The sequence below is a fragment of the Nelusetta ayraudi genome, unplaced genomic scaffold (genome assembly GCF_046127955.1).
Source record: "Nelusetta ayraudi isolate G7.1 ecotype Tasmania unplaced genomic scaffold, CSIRO-AGI_Nayr_v1 ptg000004l, whole genome shotgun sequence".
NCBI classification, from domain to species: Eukaryota; Metazoa; Chordata; class Actinopteri; order Tetraodontiformes; family Monacanthidae; genus Nelusetta; species Nelusetta ayraudi.
In genome coordinates, this window is record NW_027466054.1 from 16,629,084 (window position 1) to 16,655,588 (window position 26,505).

Consider the following 26,505-nt stretch of genomic DNA (forward strand, 5'->3'; position numbering starts at 1 on the left):
CCCTGGTGACATTGCTGGGCACAGCCAAGGCTATGAATAATTCCCATTTGGGTCTGTTGCTGTTTCCATGCACAAAGTGGTCTGAAGCCATCTAAGCGAAACACAGCTGTGTATTTCTTCCCGTCATGATGCCTATCAGAGTAGTTGAACTGTGAATCAGAGACATGCTGATGATGAACTTGTCAGCAACTGTCGAATAGGCTGGATGTATGTTATGTATATTCTCAATCCTGACAGTCAGTACTTCAGGTTGACGCTTGCAGTGTGAACCCTGCAAAAAAAGTAAATCTTGATCCAAAAAGAATCATGCTGATCAGCAAGGACATATCTACGCCAGGGCAACACTCCTTAATACAACGTTACTGATCAAAAGATGTCCGTTCATGAAAAAGACCCATTTTGCACTTAGGGGGTGGGGTTTCACAAAATTCATTGCAACAGGGAGCTGGTGATTTGTTTGGGTGAAAAAGTAGCACATTCTGTTTTCTAATTCAGCTTCTCGTTTGCCAAGTGGGGTGAGTTTGTAGGCTGAAGTATTTTTCAAGTAATGCCAAATTTACGTCAGCAGTCTGACGCTGCAACGGGTGTTGGTTTGGAGCAAAAACCAAAGCAGGAGGCTTGTCGCACATAAAACCCTAAGAGACTCAGCAACACGCAATATGTTTTCACCTTGGAGGATTTCTCCAATCAGATACGTGTCTCAAGGCAGCAAAGCACACGCTTCCCGCAGACGGACTGTACTTTGCCTTTGTGTTAAATAAGTAGTCCGAAGCGCCCAGGGCAAAACAGATGTAAAGCAAAAGTCATAATGCCAGATCAGACGGGCTTTGGGAATGCACTGCGCCTCGATTCACACTCCTCAACTGTTGTACTAATCGGGTATTTAAAGCCTACACCCCACGTTGAACCAGAATCTGAAGAATGTAGGCCAATTCAAAAGCCAGTCTTCTAACACAACAAACTCAAGAGTTCAATCCAGACCAAACCAATAAGTCAACCACATACAGTGCATCTCCAATTTATCTGGAGACTTTTTCATTACGTTAACCCTTCGACCCTGGCATGGAAACTATATTCTGGCTATTTATTTAGCATTGAGTGAGAAGGACATTTAACCATTTACGATTCAACAACAGTGTTCATTCTATAGATAAACAAACAACAACAAAGCGGAAAACATAGTCCATACGTAGTCTTCATCAGCAGTTAAATGCATTTTTAAAGAACGTTGTCACACAGTCTGGACATCTATGTGAAGGTTGTGTCCAATTTTAGGTTAACACAGGTTTCTACCAATATTTATTTCCACTATTTCCATTAGACTTGACAGATTCTGGACCTACGATGGAACTTGTGATTGACTTGCATCCTAACTGCAACAAAAGAATACGAAAACCGAGATACTTATTTAAAAGGCTTCCACAATTTACATGAACTTCTTAAAGCATTTACGGACCTTTGAGTTGAAATACACAAAACCAAGGAGGGGGGCAACTCTGTCCTCAGAAAGTAGTGTGAAACACAGTTGAAGCCTTGATTTGAGGTAATTAGTTCTGATAAAGTGGGAGGCTGGCAGGAGAACCCTTGCTGAGTTCAAAGGGGTGTCCCTCATCAGGAAACATTCAGTGTTCCTACCAACATGATGCCATTTAATCCCAACAGTTGTTGCAGCATTAACGCCAAGGGTTACCAGGCAAACACACACACACTTTATTGGGACATTTGCTGTGATACGCTCCACACAAAGGCACGACAGGAATAGAATGAGCACGTGGAACGAGCGGCAGTGGGAGAGAGTTTCACTTTAAGACAACGTGTGAAGCAAAGGGGCCGGGAAGGCTTGCTGAATCAGAATTAAGCATAGATTGGCCTATATTGCAGCAATCGGGGAACTAGTTCAAGACGTGCCAGGATTCATGTAGGCTCTGTCTCACAGCGCAACTTACTCTCAAAAGTATCAAATATAACCTTGCAGGTATAATGGTTTGATCCAGTAGGAAGTACTCTCAAATGTTGAACGTTCACTGCATCACTGCAAATAAAAAAGGATAAAAGTGCAAAACAAACAACCCTGTCTTGGTTATTGTCATTCTGAAATGGAAAAACCTAGTTGAAGATGTTTAAAGCTAAGCACTGTGCTAACTCATGTCACAGGTTAGATAAATACAAGTGAAGAAGTGTCTTCGTTTAAAGCAAGACAGAGACACATTTGCCTCTGTTGGGTCAAGGCACTGTGGTTGACTGTGTCCGCTAATATTCAAGTTAGTCCAGCGTCTTTCAGTCCTCCTGCTTCAGAAAATACCTATGCATACATAACCTGAATAGACAGACTTCCGGACTACCCAGCATCCCCTTCCTCCCCCTGCACGCCGCCGGCTCTGCAGCGTCGGGAACGAATGAGTAACTTTCAGGAATATCACGCACACGACTGTAAGTAAGAGCGGCAGCTAAATCCCTGTTTGTGACTCAACTCCTTGGTTTGATCCCAAATAGCACGCAGTGACCCACTCATTAGCTGGTAAACCTGCAGCTTGACAAGCAGCCCCCTTGATGACAGTAATTGTTGCAATCACAGATGTAGAGCAATTAATGGAGGGAGGTCAGGAGTTTCCAGTGGGGTGTCTGTCTGGATTAAAAAGCTCTTGCATCAATCTGACCGTAACCCCTAACCTGGGGAGCCGGGGTCACACACACAGCAGGGAGCAGAGAGTTTCATTTTAAAAAGTCAAGGATTAGTTCACATTTATATTATTTAGTGTGTTTTAGATATACAAAATAATAATAATACACCAAGGCTTTTTTTTCACGGGAAACAAAATGAACAATGCCCAAAAAAAATCCAGTGCAGTAATGACATCTTTAACATGCGCGAGTCATGGGAATCCTTCTGTTACACTCACAGAATCCAGGCGGCCGCAGCATCGCGTTAATTGAGATTTACTTACGGGGGAACTCACGTAAGACTCACTAAACGTGCGCGCCACCAACACGGCCTTAGTGACAGGAAACTTTGACCCTGCGCTCCTCCGTGCAACGGTTGCTCATGTCCTCTCCAAACGCCCCGCTGGCGCCGAGCCAGCCGGCAGACACACTACGAGCCGTGACGCTCCGGGACAGGGACCCGTGTGGTAAATTACGCTGGGAATACGGTGTGAACGTGCCGCGTTTGGTCAGCAAAGTTCACAATGCAGCGCCGCAAATCTGAGCCCGGCGTAAATCACGTCCACTGGAATTCGACACACGCTGCGACTGAAGCGGCACGGAAGAGAATGACGTCATTATTGTAAGGTGAAGCACCAGTGCCAGGTACGTAGATAGACAGTGAGCAGTCTGTTCATACGCACCAAATGCCATCACACATGCAAACCAGACAGATTGAAAACCTCAATGACATAAATACAGTTTGTGGCGGTGACACAGTTAAAAGGTGCATTGAAAAAAAAAAACGCTCCATACTACATAACTTCTAGTTCACTATGACACCTCATATCATTGCAGATGGGCCTCTGTCAGCTGCTGGGTCCTCCGCAGGGCTGGCGTATGCATCAAGCTGTCCAACATGTTGTTTAATTCATTTATTTAGTCAATGTTTTACACACTGCGGTTGATTTTGCAGTTGGAGATACCGCAGGGTAAACTTGTAAACAAAGTCTCGTCCTTGTTTTGTTTTGACGTTGACTTCATATTTTGTTAAACTTGTTGGAGGCGAAAAAAAGAAAAAATGTAGCTGGAGGGATGTTGTGTTTTCTGCTGCTAGCACATGTCTGCGAATAGTCAACTGGGATGAAAACAAACAACACCCCCGCCCCTCTGCCCCCCTTCCCAAACTAGTCCATTATGTAATGGTAATTTGGCATGGAGCGCTGCATCTAGGTTCTGGTAATGGAGCTCAATGATTTGCACTGTTTTTTCCCCTTCCAATTAATCCTCTTAAAGTAAGTGGATACTCTAATTAGCATGGAATGCATCAATCACATGTTTATTTCACCCCGCCTCCCCCCCCGAAGTCGTGACGAATCACCGTTGTCAGCCGCCGAACAGGTGGATCCTGCACAATGCGGCGTTTACTCCCGATGGCAGTCGGACGGAACGAGCCGTAGCGCCGAGTTGAAGGAGCCGTGCCAGGAAAAACACAGTGGGAACAACGGCGTGGAAGGAGGCGGGGTGGAGAGGGGTGGTTTTGGGTGTACGGGGGCGGCGGCTCTGCGCGGCATCAGGTTGGGGAACCGCGCAGGGCGAGCCGAGGTAAACAAATCTTTCACAGGACGCCACGCACGTATACACAAACGCACACACGCAAAAACCCGCGCGCGTTCTCAATGACACACAACACATGGGGGCTTGAGGGTGTTACAGGCTGTTATTCATTATCCACACGACTGCATTCCAGGGCCGGACAAAAGGAGTTATCACCACCATCATTCAGAGGCGAGCGGCGGCGAGGTGGAGAGGGGATTTAAGCAGGTCCTGCAACAAGATGACCCCACCTGATAACCCCAACACCAACTCTTGCACCATTCCCACATGTCCTAATAACATTCACAAATCAGAGAGACAGAGCGAGAGAGAGAGAGAGCGAGAGATGGGGGAGAGGGTTAAATGAAGAAGAAGAAAACACTTTAAATGAGAGTTGCAAGGCCGGAGGAGGGAAAAGCTCAATGAAAAGGCAGGAGGAGAGAAAGAAAGAGGCGGTGTGAACATTAACAGTGAATGGAAGCGATGGAGAATGATAAGACACCTCCTCCTCCTCCTCCTCCTCCTCCCTCGGCCCCCCTTCGCAGGAAGTGGCCGGTGAGGCCACAACTGATGTTGTTGCTTCAGTGTTGGAGTTTTGCTTCAGTGTTTTATCAGACACTCACTGGCGATTAGAAACAAAAACAAACCCGAACCAAGGTACGCCTCTTCTTCAAAATCTGCCCCCCTCCCATCCGCTCACAACTCGAATAGTCAGTGTGACGCCATTCTGAAAACCTGTTTCGAGCGAATTTCACTAACTTTTCCGCACACTTGACCCTCCGTCGAGCAGAGCAAGCAAGGTGTCGGCCAGCGAGCGCTCGCATTGCCTGAAATGACACTCTTACGTAACTCACCTGTCCACCCTGCGCGGGCTGAGGGATGACAGGTGAAAGGTCAACCTGTCCCTGTAACGGAACTTTGTGACTCGAGTGGCGAAACTTGCGATTAGCGCGACGAAATCCTGCATCGCAGATAAAAGATTTTTTTTTTTTTAAAAATGGTGGCAGAGCGGAAGCTTTCTCACCTTTTTTAAACTCCTCCAGCATTGCGTCCAACTTGGTGTCGTTGAACACAAAATGCAACGGGTGGCTGTAAAACTTTGTGATGGTTTTGAGTGGCGTGCAGTCGTCCGGGTCCACGAACGCCAGGTCCTTGACAAACAGAAGATCCACTATGTTGGACCTCTCGCCCTCGTACACCGGGATGCGAGTGTAGCCGCTCTTCATGATCTCCGACATGGTGTTGAAGTCCAGGGTGGTGTCCCCGGGGATCATGAAGCAATCCCGGAGAGGCGTCATCACATCCTCCACCGTCTTAGTCCGGAGCTCCAACGCACCCTGGATGATGTTCAGCTCCTCCTTCACCAGGTCGTTGTAGGGGTCGGTGACGCGCAGCATCTCCAGGAGCTTCTCCCGGTTGTACACGGTCCCGATCTCCTGGCCCAGGAGGTAGTCCAGCAGCTTGCTCACCGGGTAGGACGCCGGGAAGGTGAGCAGCATGAAGAACTTGGTGAGGAAAATGGTGTTGGCGCCCACGGCCAGGCCGTGGCGCGAGCAGATGGCCTGCGGTACGATCTCTCCAAAAATGACAATTCCAATAGTGGACATGACCACGGCGATCAAGCCCGACCCGGCGATATCATCCAGCAGGATGGTGAGCGTGGTGTTCACCAGCACGTTCCCCAGCAGAAGTGAGCAAAGCAAGTAATTCCCTTGGCTGCGGACCGGCTCGATTTTTTTGGCGTAGTTCTTCTCCTTCTCCGTGCCGCAGTTCTGAACTATCTGCAGCTCCATGGGGTCCAGGGCCATGAGCCCCAGGTTGAGGCCGCTGAACATACCTGACAGGCACAGCAGCATGGAGATGAAGATGACCTGGAGCCAGAAGGGCAGCAGAAACTTTTTCTCCTCCACCACTATCACTTTGGTGTCGTCCCCGTCGTGGTAGATCCAGGTGTTCTCCGTCCACGGGTCGTGCATGCCGCCCGCGGCCGGGGTCGCGGTGGCGATGCAGAGGTAATACGCTTTACTCCTCTCCGTCTTCCGCAGCGGCTTGACCTCGATTTCGACTATTCCGGACGTCTTTCGGTTCAGGATGATGCTGGGCGATATGATTATATCCGAAGTCCTGATGCCGCAGGGGTGCGAGCCGGACGAGTCCTCCCGGCTCTGGTTGTCCCCCGACGAGCTGTCAAAGCTCCCCACCGTCCGACTCCGCTCGTGTTCCGTGAAGGCGATCTTGGACCACGTCTCGTTGTTGATGTTCTGCCCGTACACCCGCAATTTCACCCGCGAGCGCTCGCTCACCCGCAGGAAGCCCCTATCCATGTAGGAAATGTCGTCCGTGTCCTCCAGCCGGAGCCCTATGATCACCGTCTCCTCGGAGCCCTCCTTGCCACTTGTCGGGGCGACACAACAGCCGGTGACAGTTAAGAAAATCAACGCCAAAGCTCGGACCCGGTTAAGTGACGCCATTTTTTTCTGGTATAACGGCTCTGCCATGCTGATTTAAAAAAAAAAAAAAAAAAAAAAAAAAAAAAAAAAGATTACCCCTAACTGGCAACCCACCTCCTGAATGAAAAGGGCTTTTAAAAATCAGAGGCAGCCGGGCTCCGCCGTCATCTCCGCCGAGGGCAGCCGTGACTTGTGCATCGGGACCTGCTCGCTCGCTCCCCCCACTACGTGTCCGACACTGATGACTCGCGAGCGCAGGGCTTATGGGCCAACTCGTGCCTCCTCTGATGTCCCCGAGACAGGCGACGGCGGCGGCCAATGGCGGCGCGGCGCTCGGCGGGGAGGGCGGGGCGCGCGCAGCCTCCTTGGGCGAATCAAAGTCCTAAACAACTGCGCTTCAACGTCTGGAGACGGAGCGCACTGGGTCCGGGACTTTATTCTTCACCGCCCCTGGTCGCTGTTATTAAGCGTTTATGCCGCCACAGAACGAGCTAATTTTAATTTCTGAGTTAAAAATAAAAGAGATATCAACGAGGTGGAGCAAAAACACCCGCTTAACACAAAGCAACAACAAACAAATGCTGCAATTTCCTGGGGTTCTGTTGTAACCTCACATAGTGTGGCACACATTGAGACACTAGCGTTGCTCTTAGATATCTCAACAATAACACAAAGCTACTGCAGAAACAATACCAGTTTTATCGCGTCTTCGACAAATGATGGAAATCACAAATGACAAAGAATGGAAACAGAGTTTTGATTAAGTGCTGACATTTATTGTTCCATGACAGAAACAACACACCATGACGGGTAACGATGATCGATACTGATGCAAAGCCTTTGCAACTTTAACATTTGACAATATGCTGCCAAAAAAACGACTTAAAAGCAAGAGAATAAAGTGCAAATGTTATTTAACATTTTTAGTTACAAAGCACAATTTTACAATATTCAAAACTTGATTCATTTTTTTTTTTTTTTTTTTTTCAAATCACAGTATTTTGTTTTCAATTGGATTACACATGTAAATTTGACGCTGTCTTCTCCTGTTTCAGTCCCTGTTCTTCTTCCTGATGTTAACCAGGATTAGCATTAGCGTGAGCGACGATCATTGGCATGTGTTTTTATTCATGACTGACACGTTATGAGGCTGTAATTACACTTGAAACACATGGACACAAGTGATGACGCTGCACGAGGCATAATTAAGGCTGTATTCTGAATACACAGCTTGATGCTGGGGCCGTTGACTCAATTTGCACGGTTACTTGCAGCAGGCAGTAGAGGCAGGCTTGCAGCATCCCCCTGTGGCTGTGCCTGTGACTGGACCTTGTTTCTTCAGCTGAATATCCAGCTCGAAGGGATCCACAATGCCCTCCTGTATGGAGAGGTCAACATGGTAGAAATCATCAGGAGGCTGCAACTTACAGGGCTCAATAAAGTATTACATAATAAGTTGTTTCATCTAAGAAAACCGTGCAAAAAAAAGTAGAATAGTTTGCGTTGTCACTTATCTTATGACTTACACCACTTTCCACGGATGAAAAAAAAAAAAACAAATTATGTTTGACTGACAGCAAAATTAAACCTTGTGCACAAACCAGGCTTTAAATGCATTCTTGAATTTGTCTCAGCGATTCCAATATCCAATGCTGGTTGCTCATTAAATGACTTTGTCACAGTAGCCGCGCTTTGAAAGAACAAGACCAAAGGCGTTTTTATCACCATTATCGACACGCGGCTGGTGATTGGAGAAAACTACCATTGACTTAACGCTTATCCACGCGACGGTCCAAAGGCTACAAGACAGGGACACCAGCTGAATCGCAGCAACTCACACACAGTTTATTTATTTTCTACGCACAGACGAAAATGGAACCACCCCCCAAATATTGACAAGCACGCAGAGGTGTTTTTAAGAAACGTGCGGCTCCAGAGAATGACCGTGAGAGGCGATAAGATGGCATTCCTCTGACTGAGAAGAGAACATTCCTCCCTGTTCAAGGTTCCTCAGCACGACTCCACAGTCTGAGACAGCTGCTTGACCTTGTGCCTGCGCTCTCGTATGTATGTTTAAGTGGGTATGTGAGTGGATGTGTGCGTGTGTGTAAGAGCTTGCAGCATACATCCCACAGCATGTGTGTGTGAGAAAGACTTTGTTCACAGCGGGGCTCTCTGGGCGTGACACACACACACACACACACACACACACACACACACACACACACACACACACACACACACACACACACACACACACACACACACACACACACACACACACACACACACACCTCTTCTCTTCATATCCTCAATGACGATGGTGAATCAGAGAGACGATATGTGATGGGAGTCCCTATGCAATAGATGTCATGGGTGCGCGAGAGTCCGCCGTCTATGCAAGCTAGCTACGGTGACGCCACTTGGAGTAAAAACGTCTTCATTAGCAAAACGCAATAACTTTTTTTTCTTTTCTAGAATCTATGTTTTTGTCCACCTTAAACACACACACGCTCACAGGGGATTAGGTCCTCCATGATTGTTAAGGAGAGATTACATAAGGACGCCTCAGTGATTGTGATGAAAAGCACCCACTGACCTTAGGGGCGCCGCAGGGCTCGCAGGTGCCTCCTGGTGGCTGGCAAGTGAAGTCATCTTTGAACCTTGTCTGGCACAAAATAGTGGCAACCTCCCCATCGACCATGACCGCTTCATTTTTCTGTTGAAGACAAAACAAAGTCAGTTTTTGCACATGTTGCATAATATCAAGTTGCTCTGGTTCAGAGGACGACGGACCTTGAAGGTGTAGTGGCAGTCAAATTCCAAACTTTCTTCTGATCCAGTGATGGTCCCGTTGTATATGACCTGGCAAGGCTTGGTGTTGCCTTTCGGTACCTTGAACAGGCGGTATGTGGCAGAGACAAACTTGTAGTCACCTGTGACGCCACAGTGGGGAAGAGAGAACCAGCATTGCATCAAATGCAAACTCTCAACCGTACATCAGTATGGATGCATGGGTAAAATAAATGCACCCTGATTTTTGTAAAAATTTCAAACAGATTTCTAAAATGTTCTGCACATCTCAGCAAATATGCTGATTGACATTAGATTTGAGTTATGTTTTTGAAACATGTATAGTAAAACACAAATGGGGGGGAAATGTACCGAGAACGTCCTGCAGCTCCTTGTTGCCAACAGTGATGAGCTTGGCAGTGACCAGCCTTGGTGGGCTGAAGCCAACCTCTTCAGACAACTGCAGCAGGTCCTTCCACCATAGAGCTCCACCCAGACACTCACCTGGCGCAATAAAGCAAAAGCTTAATTTTCATCCTGACAAATGCATGTTGGATTTACAGGGAGCAGGACAACGATGGAAACGCACCCCACAGAACTTTGTGTTTTTGGATGTCCTCCGGAAGCCGTTCGTTGCTGTAGACGTCGCTGAAATACAGCTCGCCACCATCCTACAGGCAAAACAAATAGCAGGGGACAACATTGAAATGAATGCGTTCTTAATGCTCGTCAATACATTTTTGATCTTTATTTCTGCAATCACTTGCGAGTGACGATTAACTTGACAACATCTTCATACCTTCAGAACATTGTAAGCCTCTGCCAGTACTCGCTTCTTGTCTGGAGACAAATTCACCACACAGTTGGAACTATGAAACAAAAGAATGAATAATCGGACCTTTCAATACTACTTAGCATTTACAAGTAAAAGAAAAAAAGACGGACAGTGAAAAAATACTTGCATGATAATATCATAGGAGTTCTTCTCCAGACCCGCTTCTGTGAGGGCCTCAATGTAGCCGTGGACAAAATTCACATTGGGCTTCTTGAAGCCAAACTCCCTCATGTGATAGTCCACATGTTTATTAGCGACTTCCAGCTGTAGACGACGACATGAAGCATGTTATCTTTGGAGCTAGGTGACCCACTGACAGCACACGGACAGCTCTTCACGGCAACGCACAGTACCTGGACCTCTGTCATGTCAATGCCAGTGACATGACCCTTCTCCCCCACCAGCTGACTGAGCATGTAAACGTCTCTGCCGCTTCCACTGCCCAGGTCCAGGACCCTGCAACCCTCCAAGGACTCGGGCACCACCAGGCCACAGCCATAGTACCTGTGGAGGAGGACACCTGGGGTTCAGCCAGCGGGAGGCCACCCGAAGAACCGCAGCGTTAAAAACAGCAGCACTGACCTGTCGCTGACTTCATGGTGCACTTTCTTCAGGGCCTCGCGGATGAAGCCAGCAGGGGGCTTGGCCGGGGTCATGCACGCATTGGTGTTCAGGTCAGATGAGCTTTTCAGCACATCTCCATAATACTCCTGTTGAGGGAGAGAGAGAGAGAGAGAGAGAGAGAGAGAAAGAAAGAAAGAAAAACACCTCATAAAACATGAGACATTACTGATAAGGACACACGATACTGAACTTCGACTAAGTTGCTTGTCAACAGAAAATTAATGACTTGACAAAACGTTACATAACAGCGTAAAACAAACCGGCGGAGTGTGTTAGGGACGGGTTTCAAAGAAGAGCACATTATTTATAAAGCTGAGAGCAGGACACGTTTAATTACCTTGACGTCTGTGTGGATGCTGCCGTCCGCAAAGCCTTTGGAGCACGCACTGCAAGACAAGTTTGTTAGTGGGTCTCTCTCTTTTTTTAATCGGTGAACTTCAATTGGTATCCAGTCGCAAGCACGCGTTCGAAATGAAAAAGCAAGCTATTGCTAACTTAGCTCGTTGCTGACAACAAAACTGAGTCGTGCGCCACCTGTTTATGACGACAGTTTGACGATTTTATTCAAGTTTGCGCCAGATTGTGCATATTAATGTTCCATACGGTGACTTGAATCACACACGAACGTCACAACACCGTTAACGTCAACGTCATCGGGTAGCAAGTTTCAAAGCCGATGGCGCCTCGACGGAAGACTTTAAAACGCTCGTGCACAGTGGAAATTCTAACAGGAAGAGACAAAAGCTTGTTCTTACGTCTTTTCTTGAGCCATCGTTGAGTTTACAGTCCTCAGTCAGCAGTGTGTGAGGGAGCCTGTCGGTCACGCACCTATATATACTCTTGGAAAGTTCATCTTCCGGCTCAACAGCGCCCTCCACCGGCCTTTACCTGGAAATTCAAAGCAAACACCAACGCTGTCCTCGCCTCACCTCGAAATAACCGTCAAAACACGTGACGAAATGAAATGTGTTTGTTATGATTAAAAGTGTGGGGTTACTCGTGTAGTGCAAAATGTCAATATTAATCCACTAAACTGTCTTTCCTCTTTCGGTGGACAGTGTTGTCAGCATGACGAAGCTCTTTGTTTCTAGAACAATCAAGAAGCTGACTTACTGACCTCTGCCCTGTCCTCTTTCTGCAGATATGTCTTCGCAATAAAACGCAAATCATACTTTGAATCTAAACAGTATTATTTTTTTTCCTTTTAGTTTTGGCAAAGTTTACCACATGTAAAAAAAAAAGTGAATAGGGTTAAAATAAAACTGCTAACGAGATAGGAGTCTTTATTGAATCATGGCTACCTGTTGTTGTCGCCCTGCTCCAACATGCTTGTGAGGGTCAGTTTTTCCATGACTAAAATGTATGATTTAGAAAGATAACATTGAGTTTTTCCTCTCAGTTGCAGTACATATCTGAGCAAAACAGGTTTGTTCAATCTTAATGTGAACTGAATTGAAATCAAATTATTTTTGCTGAGTAATGATGACGCGGACAGCTTTCTGGGGGCAGGTCATTGAACTGTCTCATAAATCTCTCATATCTAGCGTGGTGATGACTCTGATTTTATTTTTATTAAAATACTGAGATTCATTTGTTTGCATTTGGCTTTCTGTCCACAAGGTGCGCTCTAAAATGCTGCGCTTTGAAAAATAAAACAACAAAAATCACTTATCAAGGACAAGAGAAAAGCCATCTTGAATTTAAAAGACATTTTTATTTAAGATACATCTGCATTGGTTGTTAAAATAAATGGCTTATGATTGGAACATTCAAACTCTGTGTGTACACGGACTTGGCACACACCGGTGACAAAAAAAAAGAAAAAAAAAGCATCTTTGGCAGAAGGCCCCTGATCTCGCTGTTGATTTAATAACTGTACAGTTATTGAACTGTGTCCTTCCTAGACAAGATTTCCTCGACAGCTCAATTTTGACAATTGGATGGTGGAAAAAATAAAATAAAAAGCTTATTCAATAAAGATAATGAAACATCTATTTGGTTCACATGACATCTAAGCACAATCTGCAGATATGAAGTGGTTTTAAATTTTCATTAAGTTTCAATAACATGGTAGTACAATGAAAAAAAATCAGAATGAATTTTATCAAACAGAGAGAATTAATACATACAAAATCTTTTGAAATGTTTAGGCATTGTCGTCATTATACTGCTGATGCGGATATGTCACACTAATATTAAACTTGAGCTACAGATATCCTTTGCTAGAACGTTAAAGGGCACAGGTTAGAATCTTCCAGAAAGGTTTGTACAGTTGTGCTTTGCCAAAGTAGCAATGTGTGCATTTCTCCTGGAAACCAGGCGTGACTGGATTGTGTCTGCAGGTACTTTGAGTTTATCTCACTGACTATTACAACAGAAAAGCAGACATTAGGGATGAATACAACCGCTAAAGTTTTCTTTATAGGATGGTCTTTGCCGATTGTTCTTATCCTGCTCTTGAAATACAACAAATGATATCAAGTTAATTATTAATCTATTACCTAAACACAAGTTGGACAACGTGTTTTCTCGACCATAGGACCATTTTGCTTCCAATTAACTGGACAAGGACATTTATGTGGTTTATAATTAGTGTCTTATAAAAAAGGTCTATTGTTTTACGTCCCAGACTCCAGCTGAGCTGTCTCACACAATTAAATAACCAAGTCAATCTATGGAAAACTAGAAAACTGTGTATTTAGCCCCCTGTTAAGAGCCTCCTGCAGAAATGACCTGCTTCCGGCCATCTCTGATGCTTCATTCAGCCTTGTCAGAAGTGCATGTGCAAGCGCACGCACACATTCTGAAGGCAGAAGAAGCCAAAGAAGCAAAGGATGGACTTGTTCTCATCTCTGGGGGATTTTCTGACTGGCAACAGACACTGTGAGCAAACATTGGGAGCTTTAATAGAAATAATACAGATCTAAAAGTTTGATTAAGCCTGTCTTAAAGGACTATTTCTGAAGATGTTATAAATGTATTTATACTGAGTATTACAAAACATGCCATAAGAATGATCTAGTATTACAAAAACATGGTTTGACAGAATACACTGTGGCTGGTGGAAGTCTACTGAAGTAACAACACATTAGTTCTGAGGTCTGATGTTTGATGAGCTAAAATCTCTCTCTAAAAAATAAAAAGAAGCTTTGCTATCTATTGAATTGGTTTTGGTACCTGCTTTCTCATAGTCTCTTGGCTTCAATGAAGCTTCAGAACGGACAAATGCTTTGGACAGTCGCGTGCTACAGAAAAACATTCACTGATTCGCCGATTGTGTACAAAGTGAACGTGTTGCATTCCCTTCAATTGATTCAAAGGTCCACCGTCTCTGCGGAGCTGCAACAGGACCCTGACTGGAAACATCGAGTTTGCAATAAAGGACCGGATTCATGAAAATAAGCACTTTTTCTGTTTGGATTTAGTTTAAGCTTATACTTGTAGATAAATGTGCATTTTGTGCAAAGTGAAACTGCTTACAGGAAAAAAAAAAAAAAAGTATTAATGCACTTTAGTCTCTCTACCACTCGCATGTCAGCTGCAGAGAAACAACAAAAACAAGAAGGCAGAGCGGCTTTTTTTTCTCTTTCATCACTGAGAAAGCACTTCAGAAGCTAAAGTCTAAGGCGACGCCTCACGCAGTCTTGTTCAGGAGTCCCTGTACAGTATCACGTTTGTGCAAACACACGGCACCCATACAGCAAAGAAAAAAAAAGAAAAATGTCGAAATATCAGGTGAATTTCTCGTTAGCAGTTTCCTGGCTGCAGGGGGCAGCGTTGCAGAGCCGCTGCAGAGCCGCTGCAGAGCAGGAAATGGTTGAGTCACCTGGTCTGTCTGGCACGGATGTGCATGTGTGCGCGTGTGTGTGTGTAGTGTATGGAGTCGACTGCCACTTGCCGTGAAGGGACTGTCTGACTGCATCAGGGGAATACACAGGTTAAGGCCACTGTTCCAGTGTGGGAGGAGCAGGAGGAGTCTCCCAACGCTGGAGTCCAAGTATTATTCTTCACCAGAGACTCCGCCTCTCGCTGCCGCACCTGCTTTCACATCACAAACAGTCAAAACCCAGAGTAGGGCTGAGCGGTCGGACCGAGCCCGCCCGCCCACCAGCCAGCCGGTCAGCCCTGCGGCTCGGTGCTGTGGTGCGGCCCCTCCTGCTCGCTGATGGTGTGGAGGAGGAGACACACCGACGGCGGCGGTGGCGGCGGCAGGGCTCCTCGCGCCCAGCGCCGCTCCGCCGCACCCACAGCCTGCTCGTCCTCCAGGCTGAAGGAGGCTCGCTGCCCGCAGCTGTGGCAGAAGTCGCCCTCCTCCTCGTCCTCGTCCTCTTCCTCCTCCTCCTCCTCATCACCTTCGCCCCCCAGCAGCGTCTCCAGCTCCCTGGTCTCCTTGTCCTCCTGGCCGCTGCTCCCGCTGGTGCCGTGACCGCTGCTGCTGCCGCCGCCCACCCGTACTCCGCACACGCACATCTCGATGCCCGAGTCTCCGGTGAAGCGCCTCCTCCTGCCGTTGGGGAGCCGCTCCTTGTCGTTGACGGCGCCGACCTCCGACGGCTCCTTCAGCAGGGGGTCCTTGCAGGAGTCGTCCCCGCCCTCGCTCCTCTTTTCCAGGCCCCCGCCGCCCCCACGGCTCAGGATCAGGCCCAAGTCTTGCGGCGCCTGCGCGGGCTTGTCATCGGGCTCCGGGCCCATGTCTATGGTGGTGGGGGGCGGTTCCTCGCCACCGGGTCTGCAACACTGGCCGTCGGAGGCCGGGCCGGCCTGGGTGGGCGGCGAGGTGGGACAGTGTCCCTCCTGCGGCTGCTGCTGCTGCTGCTGCTGCTGCTGCTGCTCGGGGGCCAGCGGGCTGGAGGCCACCGAGCTCGGGTCCGTGTTTAAGGCACTGTAGGGAGGGGGAGGAGTCGGGGGCCGGTTGACCACCTCCTCATAATCAGGCAAGAGGTAGTTTGGAAGAAACCCTGAGGTGGGAAAAAGGATGACAGAATAAAACAGCTTTTTTTTAAAAAAAAAAGAAAAAAAAAAAGACAAAAACGTATACAATGCGTGTTGGCTAGTAATCTATTACCAAGTAATCCACTACTGTAAAGACTCTTCTCTACTATAATTAGTTAGTAATTAGTAATTACTATAATTAGGAATCGATCGGCATTGAGGTCTTTCTCCACGCACCAAACCCAGCCAGACGACAATCAACAATTATCCAGCGCTGATGGAACGTGATGGAAAACCTTCGCGTCAGTGCTTGGTCTACGCCGCGACTGGCGCGATCTTATGATTTAGCGCACGTGACGCTCAACGTCACCCCGTGCGGCAGGTAAAAAGGGTGGTGACGTCCCGGGTGTCCCGATTCCATCGCAGGCCGATCGGTGCCGATCGTCACCCGGGTCGCTTGCCGGGTTGTTTGACCCGTTTTGTCGCGGAACAGCGCGGCTCGGTGGTCCGATTCCACCGCCACCAAATGCCGATTAGTAGCGGAACATCGCCACGTTCTTTGGCCAGTGGAATTGGGGCTTAATTAAACTACTCTTTTAATAACGGAGTGATGCAACGGGATTACTGTGGCAAAACTGGTAATTATATCAGAATTACTTTATGAACTAACGATTCCATTACTTTTCCAAAAATATTTTGACAAGCTAAAAATGTCTGACTATCCACAAAATGCCGGCAATTTAGAAAAACAACCAAAAACAACGATGTCGCAGATTGACGATGCAGCCGTGCAGGCAACGTCATTGATGTGCGACGACGCACCAAAACAAGCATGGCGCCGGCAAAAGAAAAACCAGCGATTGCCTTCGATAGCTGAAATACGAACATTATCCTGAGTTCATCTCGTCTAAATCAAAGAATGTTGTGGTTCGTTGTACGTTATGTGCAGGAATCAAGACGTTCTCCACTTCCAACCTCATAATAAATAAACATAAATTGTTGAAAGCCATGTTTACAAGTAAGTCAGCAGTGCTCTGCACAGCAGAGATCTTCCAACTACTGTGCTTCCATTTATGTTAATATGGGCTGTGCAAAAGGCACCTGTGCTGTACATGAGGTTGTTCTGTGACACATTCATTCACGTTCAGAGGACAGAGGCAATATTTGCAATTGCAAATTTTGCATTTTAATAAAGTTCATTCCAAAGTCCTGAGCAACTCTTACTTTAGTTAAAAAAGATAAAGTAATTAATAATTGATTACTTCTGAAACTAAGTAGTTGAAGAAGTAATTAGATGACCTTTAAAAGGAGTAATCTGTAGCTGGATTACTTTTATGGAGTAATCCCAACAACACTGCACACAATGGGCAAAGCTAAAGAACCCACCGACTTCCCGACCATTTAAATGTGACCCAGACCTCCTGAGGGCATTCCTAAAGCAATGGGGGCAGAAATGTGACCAAGCCCGCTGGTTTCTGGGTCAGACGTGCGCCAACGGTCGCTGCAGGACTGGGACGGTGTTGGAACGCTGGCACGGAGCCAGAAAAGCAAAGCTGCGCGTTTTGTTATTTTTTTTTATTTAAAAGTGGGGCACGCAAACAGCAGCAGGCCGGGACGCCGCACGGAGCCGCGGGTTCTTCTCAGAGCAAACATTGACCACCTGAGGCGGGTGCCACTGCCTCGCCAGTCAAGGTTTCTGACTGCAGAGAATGGCGACGTATGGACGACTCCGGCACAGAGTTCAGGTGACGCAGCAGTGAAAGCAGCTGCCAGAGCGACGAGGACGCATCCGTCTGCACTGCTACAGCTGCTGCTCCACTTCCTGTGCAGCTCCAGCCCACGGTGACGTTAGATGCGCTGCAGCGGTGAGTTTGACACTTGAGAATGGGACCATGAGAGAAGGGAGTGGGGTGTTTTTTTTTTTTTACTGATGCTGGTTTTTATTATTTGGGTGAGAGCAGCCAGCTGACAGCACAACTGTTTCTTTAGGACAGTGTTTTTTTAACCGCTGTGCTGCAGTACACTGACGTCAGGTGTGCCGCGAAACATGACCCAATTTCACTCAAATGGTCTAAAACAAGAACATTCTATTGTGGAACGGTAAAGTCACAGTGTGATTTAAAATGAATGTGAGCCTACTTTCCTCCCAGGATGTCAGCTTTGTGGGCATCTGAACTGGCCCAGGTTTCACATTGAGTGAGAAGAAATGCATTACTATTTGGCTAAAAAGAGTCATTGGTGTCATTTGCATGGTGGTGTGCCATGGGATTTATTCCAATTAAAAAAATTTGCCGTGACTCAAAAAAGGTTGAAAACACTGCATTGGGATGTACAAAAAGGAGCCGCTCATCTCGTCTGACTAGTGATGTCAAAAATATCGATTTAGCGATTAAATATCGATTCTGAAAAATAAAAGCAATTCAAAAGTATCAATATATCGACACTCTATCTGCCTGCTTGGCATGCACACGCACGCACGCACGCACGCACGCACGCACGCACGCACGCACTCAAACAGCGCTTATGTGTAAGCTGCCGGTTCTTTGGATTGGTGCGGATGAACAAGGAAAGCCAAAGGACAGTCGCAAGCCAACATGCGAGAGATGCCACAGAACTGTGTGGACAAAAGTAGCGAACACGACAAATTTATCAAAGCACCTCCAAGAGAGACGCCAGGACCTGTAGAAACAATTCAAAGAGGTTGGTAACAGTGTAACCTCAAGCGTGTGTTGCATAGAGTAAATAAATAAGAGTCTAATGAATAATAAAATGTTAACAAAAACAACAATATCTCGGTGTTTACTTTAACGCGTTTTCCTGTTAGCGAGCGATCGCTAAGCTAATCAACAGTAGCTTGCATATCCGCTCTGCAGGAGGATACGGTTTGCGTGTGTGTAGCTTTTCCTTTATACATCCATGTAGTCGATATGACCAGAGAAGCGACTCTGATATCACCAGATACATAGTTGGAGTAGACTGGCTAACTGCTAACTGCCTGCACGAACCATGAGCATTATTCCTGCTAGCGAGTGTCCTTTCATTGCCAAGCCAAACACACAAACTTGTATGTCCTCATGTGTGTCTGTTGAATGTTAAGCCCAATGGTTAGTTATATTTGCAGAATCACAGCAGGACGCCGTGTTTACCAGACAATCTGCCACTGTGTTCGGGGCCTTAGGGTGGTTTACTTTGTGCTCGTCCCGGCCACAAACAGAGGGCGAGGAGGGAGCGCTGAGACGGCTGCAGAACAGTAAATACGACGAGTCGCAGAAGCATTGTCCCGACGCGGGGCCCGTGTATTTATAACGCTTTAGGGTGGCCGCTAATTGCGCCGCTCTCGCCAGGTTCCATCACGTTGTGTTTGTGTTTGTGTCGGGGGCTCTTACTGAAGTAGAAGGGCACAGAGGGGTAGTTGTGCGCTTCCCGGTAGGCGATGAGGTTGATCTCGTGTTGCCGCTGCTGCTGCTGCAGCCGGTGTTTTGTGCGGCGGTGGTGACACACACAGCAGCAGCTCAGGATGAAGATGATGGCCCAGACCAACCAGAACCCTGCAGGGGGGGGGGGGGGGGGGAGACACCGCAGCTCAGCTCGTTAGGATGTGAGGACGTTCTAATCTTACGGCACAACAATGCATCTGCAACAAGACAGCTGGACGATGCTCCTCACGCCAACTTGGGGATGTGTGAGAAAATCTCAATTGCTGCATAAAAAACAAAAAGTACATGGCAAGACGTGAGTGGCCGAGAACAATATGTGGCTATTCAACGAGTTCTCAACTAGACTGTAAACTGCTGAAGCGGTGCCCCTACTGGACATGCATCATATAGAGTGAAGATGCTGGGTAACTCGTTACCTTCAAATGGAAATATGAGAGACAAATTTAGCACAAAAAGTTAAATAAAATAATAAAATGTATGTATAAACCCGGTCTTTTCCATTATCATCGGTGGCATATGTAAGGAACACGCATGTGTGGAAAGAGCAGCAGAGCCATGTGTGTGTGTGTGTGTGTGTGTGTGTGTGTGTGTGTGTGTGTGTGTGTGTGTGTGTGTGTGTGTGTGTGTGTGTGTGTGAGTGTGAGTGTGAGTGTGAGTGTTGCAAGCATGAAAAATCTGCCAAAGCTCTGCAAAGGCCTCACAGCTCATCTCTGCTTTGCTGATGTGACTGACTCTTGTTCTGGGCTTCTGCTACCAACAGGTGCCTGACTGGGACCTGAACATGTCCAGGTGGACACCAAGATCAAATAGCAGTCATGTAAACTGCAAAAACTATTAATGGGGGGGTTGGGGGGCAACAAACACAATGACTGTCCTGAAACAGTCCTGCATTATGACGATCAAAGAACTCATTCAGGCTAAAAATAATTTGAGGAACTTAGGAAGATTTAAGATACAAACAAATTATACTTTTTCCATGCTTGTACACAATAGTGGACAAGTACAACCACACTTCTAACCTATCATTAACACCACTCAGCTGTTGTATGTATTTTTCCACCCTGGGTCTGCAGCTGAGGAGGATTCTGCAGCAGAATCACTGAAAAAAAAAATGCATCCAACTTTCTTTTTATACTCAAATAGTTTTCTTTTTATCATTTAATTCCTGATATTTGACCTCCCATTACTTATTTTACGTACCAACGGCAGGAGCTTGAAGACAATATCGTGTGTGTTTTGCTCAAAAAACAAAAGGCTGAAGACAAAGACAAAGCACGAGGAGAAAAGAGGGACACTTACACCAGAGCTCGTAGTAGTAGCTGCAGCACTGAGACTCGCCACAGCAGTGTCCCGACTCGCAGATGTAGCTTTGGTTGTTCACGCCGTCACAGTGCAGGAGGCTCTGCGGGAGACAAGTGGGGGGGGGGAATGTATTTTGAACATCTCCACTTTCAAAGCAGTGAAACACCTCGAGACGCTACACCAACCAAAACAAAAAAAACTATCAGGTAGCGCGGCGGCGTGACGCACTTCAAGACAGCACGGCCATGAGTCAAGAGCATTGCTGGCTAGGAAACAGTAGAAAACAAGAGTTCCCTCCGGACTGCAGTAGAGAGCGCAGTGTCTATGTGGAAGTCTTAAGAGTCAATATTGCTGTATTTGAAACCACTGTAGAATAAAAAATAAGAATCATCTCAAAGATTTCCCTGAACCTGAAGTAGAAGAAAAACCCTGAAGAAGAAGAAGAAGAAGAAGAAGAAGTCAAACACAAAATATTGTTGATTTAAAAAAAGAAATTCTTAGAGTTTTTTGCATCTTAAAAAAAATGTTGGCACTTGGAGATGAATCTGCTGAATACGGATTCTCCAAACAAACACATCAGCGAACTGAGGAGATTCTGTGAGGCTCAGAGGAAGTAAAAATATCTGAATTAAAAATGTCAAAGCACCATCTTCACCTCCACCTCAGAGGAGCTGAAAGCACTTTCTAAAGAAAACAAGTAGTTGCCACCTCACTAATCTGCTCCACCGTCAGTAACTAGCAGCACTGCCAGATCAAAAGTTAACCTGATTAATCTCTCACAAGCAACACGCTGCCAAGAGACACGAGAGCAGCGCCGCCGCCACGATGCAGTCGTGAGAAAAAGTTCAATGTTTTTTTCCCAGAATCGTCCTCCGGATGTTTTTGCTCTGCATTCAGTTTCATGATTAGCGAGCGGATGGATGCTTTATTCCCTCCTTGCAGATTACCGGATTGGCTCCCAGATAGCGAGCCATGGTGGTTCAGCACTGGCGGGTCCCACACGAGCAGCCTGGCTGGAGGTGGAGGGTCGTCAGCGCCGCCGCAGAAAGCAGACAAATACTTTTCAAACTTTCTCTCCGCCTCTCTGTCCCTCCCTCCCTCCCTCCCTCCCTGTCCACCCTTCACACACAAACATATAGACCAAACAGTGGTCATGCTCTACTGCTCTATGGAAATTTCCAAGACCAGGCATGAAGGAAGCTCCTCACTGGGCCTCCGGGCGATAATGAGCCACAAGGTGTCGCCACGGTTCTGTGCGTTTACAATAACACACAATAAGCAAGTGAGACGCAGCAACGTCGCACTGACACACGCAACGCAACGCAAACAACTCTCAGCACCAACCAAAGTGCTGCTATCGCATGTGGCTGACCTGAATCATATCATGAATTCCTTCACAGCTCTTATCTGCACTTATAGAAAAAAACAAACTGAACTTTTAGTTTCAGTACACACACACACACACACACACACACACACACACACACACACACACACACACACACACACACACACACACACACACACACACACACACACACACACACACACACACACACACACACACACACAAAAAGTGCAGGATTTTTCTGTTGTCCTTGACGGTGAAACCACTGATGTGCACGTGGAAACGGCCTTGTGGACGGGTCAGCAACTTCTGTAGTTGGAAGAAGGTGAGAACTCAACACAAGCGTCAGATCAGTCAATGAAGGGACATCAAGACCCCTGAAAAAACAAAGGCCAGTTGACAAACTCCTCAGTGATGAGTCGACGGTGGAGATTCCTCCGTCCTGCATCCCGACGGGGATCAAGGCGGCGATGCGACGGCCCTCCCTTATCCGACGCCAGATTAGAGATTAGAGGCCTATCTGGTTGCACGACTCCAGGCATTTTTGGATGGCATTAGGAAAATAATCTCCCGCGATAATAAGGAGCTGCCGAAAGAAGCGCACGGCGACACGCTTGAAAGAGGAAAAGTTCCCCCGGCGCTGGAGACGGCTCCAGGTTCTGACTGGCAGCTCCTCACCGCCGCTGCTACAGACACAGCCCATCCTCTCATCGCCGACCTGGGACACTGATCCGGTGAGCCCATGCGATGCGGCCCGACGACCTGGAACTAATTATTGTGACCTTCTGCCAAAGAAAGACGCTCGTTCAAAGCCGTGCGGACTGAAGTGAGCGAAGCGCCGCCACCGACATCTCCGACAGTCCAAGGAACTTTGGGCCGAAGGCAGCGGCCCCTGGAGGGTCGGCGTCTTTTATATCCAACCACATGACTTTTTCACGCTGATTTGCACAAACAGTAATTATTTAATGACAACAATCCAGCGCTGCTGGTGCTGCTGGTCCATAATTTGACGCTGATCCTCTTGGGAGGACGGTGTTACACCAGTAACCAGTGGACGCAGCACCGCTGGACTGTGGTTAGAAAACTAAACCGTTAAAAATATATTTTTTTTTATTTTGCTGTACCTGTACGTGTGTTAAATAACTGCAGTGTTTGGTGAGCCGCCATGGATCTTTGGAATATTTTTCTTTGGCAGCAGCAGACTGAGTAACTGAAATACTGATGACGTCCATTTTCAGCTGGATTGTTTTTGCAGCTTCATGTCTAAGGCCTGGCACACAGTCAAAGCTTTTTAGTTTTTAATCTTACTTGATTAAGGAAAGTTGAAGGACCACAGACATGGCAACACGCACTTTCACAATCTTGCTCTTGCAGTACGACGCGCACAAAGAAATGACTCACGGAGCAGAACACGGCAACAGATTCTGTCAACCAACAACACTCAGTTCCGAATCTAAATAAATAAGTAGGTTACCCATAACCCTGCAATCAGGGTGGACAAATGCAAGCAGCTATTTTGATATTATATTCAAGCAGAAGTGAAGAAACACAGGGGGAAGTCACTAGAATGTGGGCTGTTCATGTTACAACTTCACGTCAGTGGTCGGACGCCCGTCTCACTCCATGCTTCGCAATTCCCTCTTCATTCAGCTCGCTGCCTGATAGGCTATCACTCTGTTCCACGTGTGAGCGCCCAGAGTGCTTGCTCAGCTTTGCCTTTTGTTCACCTCACTAAACAGGATTCGCAGGCGCCAATACTAAACATTCTTGATATTTCCCGACGTCAAGCTGGATTGTGCGTCTTTGCACACACGGGCGACCGTATTTACATGCAATCTATTCTGTGTAGCAAAAGCAGCAAAGTCTAACTGCATTCCAGTGCCTTGTACTACTGCTGTTTGTGCATCTGTGGCTGCACTGATAGCAGACTGTGAATGTCAGCACATTACCTCACATGCTCGCAGGAGCTGCAAGACTTTTTTTTTTGCAAACAAATTAACAGAACGTTTTATCAAAGAACTTTCAACCTTTGTGCCCTCGTATCATAACACTCCACAACCGGATCTTAAACCTTGAACACGTGGACGTCTCCCCACTACACTTCAGTAGTACAGACACACGGCTGATAGCATGTGTTTACACACACTGAAAGAAAAGGTGATAACTTGAATTTACTGCGCAATCTATGACTACTTTCTTCAGACCAATGGAATTCCAAACAGCAGTCGGCAGCAGTTAGAAGACTGCCTATAACAGCATAAAGCTTGATTGTAACATCTATTTTCACACTATTTAAAATCAATTGTAGTTAAACTGACACCTACGTGGTTCAAAGTCATCCTAAAAATCTGACTGAATCTGTAGAAAGAATAAATGGTACTGCAACAGAGCATGGTTTCAGCCACATAGTGTCTTTGAAAGACTTTTGAATTAATTTGCAGTGTTGTGTCTTTGTATATTCTTACTTCCCTCACTTAAAATTAAACAAATATGAGTATACGCCAAGTTATTTAGGACAATGAATGGAGCAAAAGCCCACACACAGCACCGCTCTACTCGTAAAGCATCTTACTGCTACAGTGACAATAAAGGCTATTCTTGATTCTGAAAGTCAAAACATTCCCTTGGCATATATTTTTACTTTTGCTTTTAACAAAACATCGTATGGTTTAAAGCCAAGACAGAATGAAACTAAATTATTAGGAGCGAAAGCAAAACAAACCACTCAATTAGTGAAATCAAGATATCAACTCTATTGATATTTTGTCACAACTGCATCATCCTGCCATTAAGGTGGAAGGCGCACATTAAAAATAAAAAGTGAAGGCCTGGAGACTATACTTTTACTTGAGCAGTGCTTAAAGAGAATCTTCGTACAAACAGTTAAACTTTAATTTCACGGGCTCGAACGTCCAGATGACTGTAATCACGTTAACGCGCGAGCAGCGACCTCTGATATCAATTTCATACACAAACGCTACTAGCTGCGCTGATTAACTTCATAGACAACACCAAAGCATAGCCAGGTGTCATGCGTTGAATGTGGCTTTTAAAAAGGGACGATTTTTTTTTTTTTGTTCAGCTCACTCGAGGTTAAAATGTCAACCATAAACACAAACTAGAGAGGCCCGGGACCCACAGGTGTCCCTTTGCTCCTGTTTAAACTTCATTAACGCTAGCCAAGTTAGCCGTTAGCAACAATTAGCAAGCGTGCACAGGTTTTCCTGACGAGCTCCGAGCACAGCTGTAGCTTGTCACTGCCAAATAACGCCAAACACACCGTGCTGCGTCTATTATGTGGCGTGTTTTCACGTCAGCCGTTCGTCGTTCGCTTGCTAACTCGCTGGCTTGGCTAGCTAACTAGCTGCGAGCCCCGGCAGAGGCAGAGGCAGTGGTCGTGTTTGTGACTGAGCCTTACCCTCTCTTCTGCGGACTCGGTGGGGGGGACGGAGCCGACAGCGTGCAAAAACAGTCCCATTTTCAGAGCCCAACACACGCCTCTCATTCCTCATGAAAGCAGAGGCGTTCGAGCGACGTTCGGCGAGCAAATTAGAGCGGAGGAGGTGGTGGTGAAGGAAGAAGAAGGAAAGGGAAACAAAACTCTGCTCCTCAGGCGCCGCAAGGCCGGTGGACGCGCCGCCTCCTCGGCGTCCTGGACATGTCAACAGGAGCAGAGCAGCGGCGCAACTGGTGGCCGTCGGTGCCACTTGGCTCGCAGTACAGCTGTTACACAAGCCGCTGCTCCGGCGCAGGCACCCAGCCTCGGCTGTCTGTCCGTCTGTCTGGGTGTGGCGTGGTCACCTCGACCCGATACATGTGCGCAACGTGATGGGTGTTCAGTTAAGTGGCTCGCGAGTGAGGCCCGCGGACTGCGCCGCGATTGGCCAGCGAGGGCCAGCTGGGGGGTGACTCGGCCAATCAGCGGTCGGTGCGTCTCCAGGCGTGGCCTTGTTTTTCTTCGAGGGTTTCGCCACTTCACACATGTCCAAAATTCGCCTTTCCGCATGCACCCGGCCGAGCGCAGCCCGTTCCTGTTTGTTTTTGGATCAACTCATACAAACAGAAAGTGATCGTGCGTGAGGTCATAACAGCAGAGCAGTGACCACCCAAAATAAATACATCTGTATTCTTGGACGTTTTGTTATCAAGGGATTATCTATGCAAAAATTACAATGTGGACAAAAAAAAAATCTCTATTTGTCTCCACTGGTGCATTTTAACCAAGAATGCAACACTAAGACTTTTTTTTCCTAAGAAAACTCCGTTTTACAGTACAACTCTGCAGTGTGTTTGCAAACTGACACTTTTTACTGTTTAAAACCCAGAAAGATAGATGTCGAATACACACAATACTAACAAAAATACATTTAAATGTACAAATCCCTGCAGCAGAATTAAACGTGCACTGGGTTGGCTGCCCTCAAGGGCTCTCTCTCCTGTACTTTGTCTAGTGTCTCTTTCCCATAACTTCATTCAATGGCTTACCACCTTCATTCCTCTGTGGTTGCCACATCGCCGCACGTCTCCCTTGTTCTTAAAAACGGGCAC

The 26,505-nt window shown here is 46.8% G+C and overlaps 3 protein-coding genes across 3 annotated transcripts in view; all 3 read right to left on the reverse strand.

Annotated features, from left to right (window-relative positions):
- Positions 1 to 6,752, reverse strand: part of cnnm2b (cyclin and CBS domain divalent metal cation transport mediator 2b) — a 31,106-nt gene extending 24,354 nt beyond the window's left edge. The window contains exon 1 of the mRNA XM_076038623.1: positions 5,261 to 6,752. Coding sequence (XP_075894738.1) covers positions 5,261 to 6,734 — 1,474 coding nt within the window. The 5' untranslated portion in view covers positions 6,735 to 6,752. The remainder of the gene's footprint in view (positions 1 to 5,260) is intronic.
- A 688-nt stretch (positions 6,753 to 7,440) lies between these two features.
- On the reverse strand, positions 7,441 to 11,805 carry as3mt (arsenite methyltransferase). Its single transcript, XM_076038647.1, has 11 exons — positions 11,694 to 11,805; positions 11,276 to 11,324; positions 10,897 to 11,024; positions 10,668 to 10,818; positions 10,442 to 10,578; positions 10,279 to 10,348; positions 10,069 to 10,150; positions 9,852 to 9,983; positions 9,483 to 9,622; positions 9,286 to 9,405; positions 7,441 to 8,064 (listed from the first exon to the last, which is right to left on the reverse strand). The coding sequence occupies exons 1-11, from the start codon at positions 11,708 to 11,710 to the stop codon at positions 7,951 to 7,953; spliced, it is 1,140 nt and encodes a 379-aa protein (XP_075894762.1). The 5' UTR covers positions 11,711 to 11,805; the 3' UTR covers positions 7,441 to 7,950.
- An 827-nt stretch (positions 11,806 to 12,632) lies between these two features.
- Positions 12,633 to 25,892, reverse strand: wbp1lb (WW domain binding protein 1-like b). The gene is made up of 4 exons (XM_076038635.1): positions 25,376 to 25,892; positions 20,607 to 20,709; positions 19,257 to 19,418; positions 12,633 to 15,896 (listed from the first exon to the last, which is right to left on the reverse strand). Exons 1-4 carry the CDS (start codon positions 25,460 to 25,462, stop codon positions 15,058 to 15,060), a joined length of 1,191 nt encoding a protein of 396 aa, XP_075894750.1. The 5' UTR covers positions 25,463 to 25,892; the 3' UTR covers positions 12,633 to 15,057.
- Positions 25,893 to 26,505: the final 613 nt, after the last annotated feature.

What these genes read in the sequence shown, in the direction of transcription:
- wbp1lb (XM_076038635.1), bottom strand. Translation starts at nt 25,462, where the DNA reads ATGAGAGGCGTGTGTTGGGCTCTGAAAATGGGACTGTTTTTGCACGCT. An exon ending in CCGAGTCCGCAGAAGAGAGG is followed by an intron (nt 20,710 to 25,375) that starts GTAAGGCTCAGT and finishes TGTCTCCCGCAG; the next exon opens with AGCCTCCTGCACTGTGACGG. An exon ending in CTCTGTGCCCTTCTACTTCA is followed by an intron (nt 15,897 to 19,256) that starts GTAAGAGCCCCC and finishes TTCCCACCTCAG; the next exon opens with GGTTTCTTCCAAACTACCTC.
- as3mt (XM_076038647.1), bottom strand. An exon ending in CACCATGAAGTCAGCGACAG is followed by an intron (nt 10,819 to 10,896) that starts GTCAGTGCTGCT and finishes CCTCCTCCACAG; the next exon opens with GTACTATGGCTGTGGCCTGG. An exon ending in AACTCCTATGATATTATCAT is followed by an intron (nt 10,349 to 10,441) that starts GCAAGTATTTTT and finishes TTTGTTTCATAG; the next exon opens with TTCCAACTGTGTGGTGAATT.